Source organism: Mus musculus, chromosome 5, assembly GCF_000001635.26.
Source record: "Mus musculus strain C57BL/6J chromosome 5, GRCm38.p6 C57BL/6J".
NCBI lineage: Eukaryota > Metazoa > Chordata > Mammalia > Rodentia > Muridae > Mus > Mus musculus.
The window spans coordinates 149,560,601-149,569,696 of record NC_000071.6 but is presented as its reverse complement, the minus strand read 5'-3'; the positions used below and the strand labels follow the sequence as shown (position 1 = coordinate 149,569,696).

Sequence of the window (9,096 nt, the reverse complement as noted above, 5' to 3'; positions counted from 1 at the left end):
ATCATACAAGACCCTCGTCTCTCTCTACCCCCCATTTGGTTCTTAGGAGGAGGTCCCCTCAAGACCCTCAAATAACTGGACCTGCTGGACAGGTCACTGGGTTAAAACAGACAGAAGCAAACCCATTGTCTTAACCTAGAGAAAGCACAGAATGTGCCCAAGAGAGGTGCCAATGTTATGCTAGCTAGCACGCCATGCTACCTTCCTTAGAAGAAATAACTTTCCCTGAATTCTAATTCTGGTTGACAAACGATAGCCCTGTTGGTGGCTTGCAGCACTGAAGTTTTTGTTGTTGTTGTTGTTGTTTATTTAATTTTTTATTATTTTTTAGAGAATCCTAAGCGAAAAAGGCAATCAGAATCTATCGCTCCACTCCCCGTTAGAGACTGCCAGAAGCCAGCAGCCTGCTGGAATGTTTGTATGTCCCTGTGATTTGGAAGAGTAAAATATTTGGGCTGAAAAAATAATTCAAAGAATGCAGCCTCTCTGCCCAGGCAGGCTAGGCGTCGAGCTACTTGGCTCCCGGTTCATTAGCTGTCATTCGATAGGACCAGTGCAGTCTGAAATAGCGTACACACCATATTTCCGAGATGGGGTTTCAATATATTTTAAATACACATCGGGAAGCTATTCAATATGCCTGAATCATCACAGGCGAGATGCTAATCTTGTAATCACGAGTTGAGATTGGAAGAAAACGGAGAGGCGAGAGGGAAAGAAAATAGGATGGAAGGCTTGTCCCCACATACAGAATTATGATTATCTGAGAGCCACGAGATTCAAAGGGAAAAAAAAAAAACTCATTAAAAACTTGGAGCCCTCTACACGGTGACTTTGGATGAAGCCTTTAGATGAATTTGATTTTCAAAATAAATCAAACTGTGGAGTTCATAAATCTCACCATTTTAATCAAGTTTGCCCGGAGGACTGAATTGCTTGCTTTTGGGCCTCAGTTATATTGCTGGGTGAACTCTCCACACCTCACTGTATAGATTCCCTTCCAACCTCACTTGCGGGGCGGGTCCCAAGTTCACTGTTGCTGAGGCCATCTTGGACCCACAAAGAGGAAGCTCCAGCACATCCCAGGCTCCGCCCATCCCAGGCTCCGCTCGTCCCAGGCTTGGCACACGGTCTTTGGCACACTTTCTCCCTCCTCTGCTCACCCTTACTCCTGTCTGTCATCTTACCAAATCCAGAGTTTAAGATTCTATCTAAACGCTAATAAAGCCTGATTTTATATCACCTGCCGCTGCCACCCCACGCCCCGCCTCCCAGCTCCATGTTGACTGCCCAACACATCAGCAGCTGCGCTTCCGGTCTTACACCCTCGTTTGCCATATTCCCCATCTATCTCTGATTTTAGCTTAGATTCCAAATCTTGGTGTCACCCTTCATTCTCCTCTTGCTGCAAAAAAATTACTTTATTGAAATATAACTTATGTAACACAAAATTCACATATTTAACATGTTCAACTCAGAGGGCTTCAGCAGGACATGGAGTTACATTACCTACTATCAGGGCATCCACACACTACATTCTTATTTTATTTTATCTTATTTTATTTTAATTTCACTATTTACAAGTTGCTGTACATTAGAGTTGCATCTACCATTTAACTGTGGTAAACGACACTGTTGGACACACCGACAAGTACATTTTAAAGAAATGCATGTTTTAGTTTTCTTTCGCCTGTCCCTGGGGTCAGAACCCCTGGGTCATATGTTAATTCTTCACCATTTGAGAGCTGATAAAAATTTTAAAAACATGGCAATTTTTGTACCAATATATAGATGTTCCCATTTCTTCTCGATTTTATCAGCATCTGCTAATCTTCTTACCCCTATCCTCATGAAGGTGAAGTTGTATTTTATTGAGGTTTGGGTTTTAATTTCCCCATGACTGTGGTGTTGAGCACTGTATGCTGTGATTGGCCATTTTCGAAGAAGTGTCTACTCAAATCTTTGCCCCATGTTTCAGTTGGCTATCATGGTTTTCATTAGTAAGCACTGAAAGTTATAATCTCAATGCACGTTCCTTATCGGACATGCGGTTTGCAGTCTTCCCTGTTACATAAGTTGTCTATTTCTTGTATTAATGATGCTCCGTGAAGCACACATGTTTCTAATTTTGACAAAGCCTCATTTATTTTTCTTTTGTTTCTTGAACTTTTGCTGCTAATTCTTGGATATTAATGCCTAACCCAGGGTCATGGAGCCCTCTCTCTCTGCCTCTCTGTCTCTGTCTCTCTCTTCTTTTTCTTTCCTTTTTGCTTTTTTTGTCTTTTGTTTTGTTTTGAGACAGATCTCCCACCTCCTATTACTTTATTCCAAGTTCCTACCCTGTGGCCACCAACAGCCCAGTAAAGTAGACTGATGGATTGCCCAGTCTAGTCACATCCTCTGAAGCAAGTGTAATGATGAGAAGGGAGCCAGTCAGACTGCTTTTTGCATAAAAAACAGTGCACTACAGAGGTCCTAGGACAAGCAAGCATTAGACAGGGACAGCATGTTCAGGATATGAAGGAAACAAAGCCAAACGGTGATGTCACTGCCTCTAACTAGGTCAGAAATGCTTAGGCTCTGAGGCTCATGGGTAACATTTCGGGAAGGTACGTGCCCAGCACGTATTGCAGAATAGGAGCTAGCTGCTGGGAGGGCGGGGTGCAGAATTTCCAGCTGCACACTTCTGTCTCCCAGATATGTGAGAAAATGATTGGGACAGGGACTATCTGGACAGTGTGCAGGCAAGGACCCACACGCTGGAAGGGCTACACACCACTCCAGGAACCAGCATGGAGAGTTCCAAAACAGTTACCTGCTTGTGCATGTGTGTACAGATAGACACACATCCACAAGCACACAGACCAACACATACATCTACAGACACTCACACATACACATGCATACACATATACACACATATGTAGGCATATACACAAATACACAGAGACACATGTTGCAGGCACATACATGCACGCATACATACATACCATACACACACACCCTCCTAAAGCCAATTTAAACATACCCCTCCCCCACTGCCAAAGCTGGAGAGAGGCGAATTGCTTGGGAGGCTAAGGCAGGAGGACTGTGGGGAGTTCCAGGATATTCTGGGCTACAGTGGGAGATCATGTTTCAAAAGTAAATAAATATAAATTAATTAATAAACTAATAGACAAAGCCCGCCTGACGGATGTATGTATGCATCAAACCATGAGAGGAGCCGACCTTGACTGTGTTGTCAGCAGACATGGAAAACACTTTGTTTTCTTCAAAGGCGACGTGTACATACATCACCGGAGCCCGGTGGCCTCTCAGCACACCTGTTGGCTTTCTAGAAAGAGAAAAGGGCAAACAGCACAAAGCCATTCTGTCTGCTGCTGCTCCTATTTTAAAAATGCAAAACTCAGCTTGGCCCAGATGTGGCGGCTCTATTCAGCCTGGAGGAGGCTTACGCTTCCCTCTGATAGTACACAGTCTAGATTCTGAGTAATAAAAGGACTGAGGCAAAATAATAAGCAGTTTCAGCAACAGAGCTCGGGGTGGAAGGAAGCCTGGGGCTCTGTTTCTCCCGCAGTTAACAATAGCTACATAAAAGGAATAGGTGAGGAACAGCCCGAGGTGGGGCCCGCCATCGTTCTGTGACCCCTGGGGACTTTCTACAGGCTTGAGTGAACAGCGTTAAAATCTGCACTTTGCAATATAAGGCTATCTTAAAGTCCTTTGCAGGGGCTGGGTATTCTAGAAGGACCAAGTCGGGGTGGGGGGTGGAGGGTGGGGTGGGGAGCGGAGGGAGAGCCTGGCTGAGGTTGATGGAGGGAGTGCAGGCCTGCTTTTTAGCCATAATAGAATCAGGCAGAAAGCTGCCTTCCATCTGTATTGTGCATCTCACATTGTTCTGAGTCTTTCTATTATTTATTTTCTTTATTAGCCTAGAGGGCAAGTATCCTGTCACAGCTGCAAATGGGGAAACCGAGTCCGTTGCAGCTGGTCAGGAGAACCTCCTGGCTAGAAAAGTCGTAGCAGCACAACCAGATTCAAGGCGCTTCCCCACTGTGCCTCACGGTCCTGGCTATCACCTGTACCATTGGTGAACACAGGATCACCTTGGGGGTCCATCCCCCAAGACAGGACTCTGGGCATAACCCATGTGATTCTTGCTCACATCTACCACAGAAAGATCAGCTTCCCTCTCCCCAGTCTCCACCCATCCACAGCACTTCTGTCCGTAGGGTTCTGACTCTGCCATTGTTTCCTGGGCTTCAGACTCTTCATTGGTAAGTGGACCTGATGCAGGGGCCAGAGATGGGTTATAGATGCCACGACACAGAAGGTCTCAGTATATCACCATGAAGGTAGACCTGGGGAGATGACTCAGTGGATCAAGAGCTTGCTGTACATGAGGAATGGGGTTCATATCTCCAGAACTCACCGAAATGTTGGGTGGGAGAGGCAGCCTGCACTCAGAAAGGCAGAGACCTAGGATCCCAAAGCAAGCTGGCTAGCTATACTATGGTAACAGCAAACTCTGGGTTCAACGGGGAGAGACTCTGCCTCAAGGAATAAGGCAGAGAGTGACTGAAGAAGATGCTGGTCTGCTTTCTGTTGCTGTGGTAAACATGACAACCAAAAGCAACTTGGGGAAGGCAAGGATTTACTTCAGTTTACAATTCCCAGGTCACGGTCCATAACTGATGGAGGTTTTTTTCTCATTTGAAGTTCCTTTTTACCCAGATGACTCTAGTTTATGTCAAGCTGACAAAAGCCTAAGTTGGCACAATCCTCAGGCCCAGTTTCAGGAAACCACACATACACACATAAGCGAGCACTCGCATAGACATGCCAACATGCACACACGTGTGCACACCACACATGTATGTACAGAATAATGTGGATTAAAAAACAAACTATTTCTAGGCACTTGCTCAGAAGGGCCTACTGTGTGAAGTGCATCCCTGGCCCAAGAGGCCTGAAGAGGGAGTTGGATCCCCTGGGCCTGGAATTATAGATGATTCTGAGCAATCGTGTGGGTGCTGGGACTAGAACCTGGGTCTTCTGGACCTGTAGTCAGTACCTTAACCATTGAGCCATCTCTCCAGCAGCCCCTACAGTGAACTTTTAGAGGCTAAAAATAGAAATGTCCCAGGCTCTGTGTGTGTGAGATTAATTTGGAAATAGGCTTTTAAATGATTCTTGTAGGGAATTTCCAGTCACAGTTTCATTTACTTTACGACAGCCACAGTACTCTTGGGAGGAGAGAGACAACTTACCCAGGCAGGTAAGGATTCCAGACCCTGATGATTCGATCCAGCCCCCCTGTCACCAGCAGGTTCTTCCTCCTGCAGAAGGAGAACGCCTTGACTCCCTTGTGGACACGGAACACAGTGCGATTGCATTCCGCTTGCCTTTGGGGCAGAGCAAGGCATGCTGAGCTGTTCCCCATCTTGACATTCTTCCCAACATTTCTTATTTCGTTTAGCTTTTCCTTGATATCTGTTGCTCCCACAGTGAACCCTAAAAATATTCACGGGAAAACAAGACACAGTCTCTTAATGCCACCCCTCAGTTCCCCCGATGGGCTGCTGTTTTTATTAAGGTCCCAGACTCTTTCTCAGTAATGACGCTGGTATTTTCTTTTATCCCCTGGGGTTAACTTCCAGACAGCCCGAAAATAAAAGTGACGTGATCGGGAAAAGACTCTTTCCACTTTTCTAAAAAGGGACCTGAGACACCTGGGAGGGCAGACGCAGCATAAAGGAGGTTACATGGTATCCGGGCTCTCCTCACCCATTGGCCTGACATCTCTGACAGTGCTTTTATTTGAGTCTTTGAGAAACTCAGTGATCCAAGAACATGCATCTCCATCTTATAGGGAGACAGCACAGAACACTCGACATCCAGGAAACATCAGAACTGTCCTGGAGAGGTGGCTCAGTGGTTAAGAGCACTGGCTGTTACATGCCCGGTAACAGGACCTGAGTTTGAGTCCCAGCATGCACATGATGACTCACAACCTTCAGGGGATCTGGTGCTATCTCTGGCCTCCACAGGACATGGCACGCATACACACACACACACACACACACACACACACACACACACACACACACACACGAGAGAGAGAGAGAGAGAGAGAGAGAGAGAGAGAGAGCACTCATATGCATGAAAATTATTTTAAAATTATAAATAAAATTGCAGAAGGAGATATTGAACCCAGGACTCTCTGAAACTACGCTGAAGTGTACTGAGCACCAGGCATTTTTTTTTTCCTCCATTTATTTGGAGAGATATGTTCAGATGAACGATTGGTTGATTTATGAATCCTGTCAACAATCAGATCCGATGGTTGCACTAATGTCTTCCTGTGGGTTTCCAGGCTGGGTCTGACCTGAGGATCCTCGATACACTCAGCAGCATCTCCTGATTCCCGATGCTTCTCCAGGACACTCACCTCCATGTTCCAAGCGGTTTAGGAGAGAGCCTTGGAGAAAGAAGGTTGAAGAACAGTCATCACTCCACTCATTGCTTGAGACTCCATTGGGTTAGGGTTAGAGTTGTTTGGGTGTTATGTCTGTTGCTACAAAATTACAAGGTCAATGAATCAAACACAGAAACAGAAAGGAAGGGGAGGGGAGGGGAGGGGAGGGGAGGGGAGGGGAGGGGAGGGGAGGGGAGGGGAGGGGAGGGGAGAGGAGAGGAGAGGAGAGGAGAGGAGAGGAGAGGAGAGGAGAGGAGAGGAGAGGAGAGGAGAGGAGAGGAGAGGAGAGGAGAGGAGAGGAGAGGAGAGAGCTGTTCCTAGGTATGGTGGAGAAAGTTTATTGTAGATATGTAGGAGAGCATAGCCAGAGGCAGACACATCTGGGAGAGTCGAGAGTGGTCATGACGCTGAACTATGTGGGGAGAGAGGGAAGCCAAGTACAGCTGCCAGGAGGCTAAAAGCACAGAGGAAGAAAAAGAAAGGCAGAGAGAGGCAAGTAACCAACAGAGTCTGGATTATTTAGGGAGGAGCCTCTGGGGGAAGGGTAGCCCTTTCCAGGCCCCTGGGCTGGAGAGTTCAGGGAAGGGGGTGGGGATATGCCAGCCATGCCCTGTAACAGGTAGGGACCCAGGGATGTCCAGAGAACCAGGAGGTTCACTGATATGTTAAATAGGCACGTTGGCCATTTATCCTATGTTTGAAACCGTCAACACTTTCTCCAGAGTCAGGAAGGAGAATGAGCCATTCTGCAACGTTGCACCTAATGCAGGCTCCATCCTCATCGGCATGTGCTGCTCCACTCAGCAGACCGTCCAGGAACAACTGCCATCATCGGCTTTCTGGTTCCCCAAGAGAAGCATGAAGACTCTATTTGTGGTACAAACCTGTAGTTTTCGTTTTCGTTTTCGTTTCCTTTTTCTTTTTCTTTTTCTTTTTCTTTTTCTTTTTCTTCTCTCTCTCTCTCTCTCTCTCTCTCTCTCTCTCTCTCTCTCTCTCTCTTTTAGATTTATTTATTTATTTTATGTATATGAGTGCAGACATACCAGAAGAGGGCATCTGATCCTATTACAGATGGTTGGGAGCCACCATGTGGTTGCTGGGGTTTGAACTCAGGACCTCTGGAAGAGCAGTCAGTACTATTAACCACTGAGCCATCTCTCCAGCCCTAGACCTGTAGTTTTCAACGTTGCCACTACTCCATGGTCTGCCTCTTGGAACCTCTAGTGTGGGGAAACATCTCAGCGATGGAGTTCAGAGATGTGTCTAGAAATGTAGAGAGGGCATCCACCCATCCATGCTAACCATCCATTCTATGAATCCTGCTAGAGATCTCGGAGGATTGCTGAATAACTTGTGTATGGTCTCCATGTTATCCACAGCTGTCATCAAAGTCTGGGGCCACCTTTAGTGACTTTCCTGACAGAGAACTGAAATGAGAACCCTGTCTGTCTCTCCAAAACAGTTTTCACTGCATTGGGTTAGAGAAACTGATTAGCCACTCTGGCCCTGCCTTGTCTCCCTCCTTGATACAACAGCAGAACTAGCCAGAGCCATCAGGGTGAGCACTTTAAGTGTCAGAGAGACCTGCCTCAAACAGCAGCTTGACACGGCGCTCACCCTCCTTGTTTTTGAACAGAGTTCTGAAACTTCTGAGCAGGTGTGTTACTCTATTTGGATCCTATTTTATTTTCCAAGTAAGAAAGGAGGAGAGTAAGTCAGTTCATTTGCATGAACTCCAGCGACTCCCTTCCAATAGAGCCAGACAAGGATACCCGTTTAAGTGGTCGTCATGGAAACCAGAGAGCAGAGCTCTTCTCCAAGGTCTGAAGGAAGGATGATGAGAAGTTTAAGTGATTTCCATGGAAACCGAGAACAGATTCAGTGCTGGTTCAGATCTCCAGCGCATTAGCTAGCAGGCAAGTTTCAAGGATGACGATGCTGGAAGATCTGAGAGCTTGATTCTTAGAATCAGGCCCACCCAGGTGCCACTTCCAAGTCAGATTCACATTAGCCGGTGGGGTCAGCAGCCAGGTGGCCGCACCCCCATGGAGCTTAGCCCTTGCTTCCTCTGACCTAAGATGTGTTTTGAGGCTCTTCTTACTTATCCTGCCGAGTGTCTCCCCACCCTGCTCTCCACTACTTTCCTCTCCAGAGCGGGTACCCCACAGATCTGGGGTCACAAGATGGAACCCTGGTCCTGTTTGAAGGAGACAACATGCGTTTAAGCATCCAGCCCTCTTTTTCCCTGTAGCCTTAACCAAATGTTTCCCTTTGCATATTCACTAATGACAAAAATGAAGCTAGACATTGCTACCTTAAATAAACAGCAGTACTGGAAGTGCTTCTACTAGCCTGCCCATGGGTAGTGGTGCTCAGCTGGCAGCTGTCTTCTTCTGTTATGTGTTCCCCTTCCACAAGGTAAGTCTGTCTGGGAGTAGGTACCTGACCACAAGACAAGCTTAAAGCCCCCCGCCCAAGTATGTAAAGGAGGGGCTGCCAGGCTCTGTCTCTTTGCCTAAAATGGGGCAATGAGGAGTCTTAGGAATGGGAGAGTTACCTCTGTGATGAGGTGCTACTGAGGGGGCGAAGGCTGATGCCAGGCATACACACAGACATGC

The 9,096-nt window shown here is 46.8% G+C and overlaps 1 protein-coding gene across 2 annotated transcripts in view; it reads right to left on the bottom strand.

The window, feature by feature from the left end:
- Wdr95 (WD40 repeat domain 95) overlaps positions 1–9,096 on the bottom strand; it is a 127,486-nt gene that overhangs the window by 42,198 nt on the left and 76,192 nt on the right. The window contains exons 13-15 of one of the 2 annotated variants that reach the window (XM_017320945.2): positions 6,452–6,481; positions 5,271–5,514; positions 3,229–3,334 (exon numbers count right to left, since the gene is read on the bottom strand). In XM_017320945.2, coding sequence (XP_017176434.1) covers positions 3,229–3,334; positions 5,271–5,514; positions 6,452–6,481 — 380 coding nt within the window. Of the gene's footprint in view, positions 1–3,228; positions 3,335–5,270; positions 5,515–6,388; positions 6,482–9,096 lie in introns of both variants that reach the window. The other variant, NM_029440.3, reaches the window with a different exon arrangement.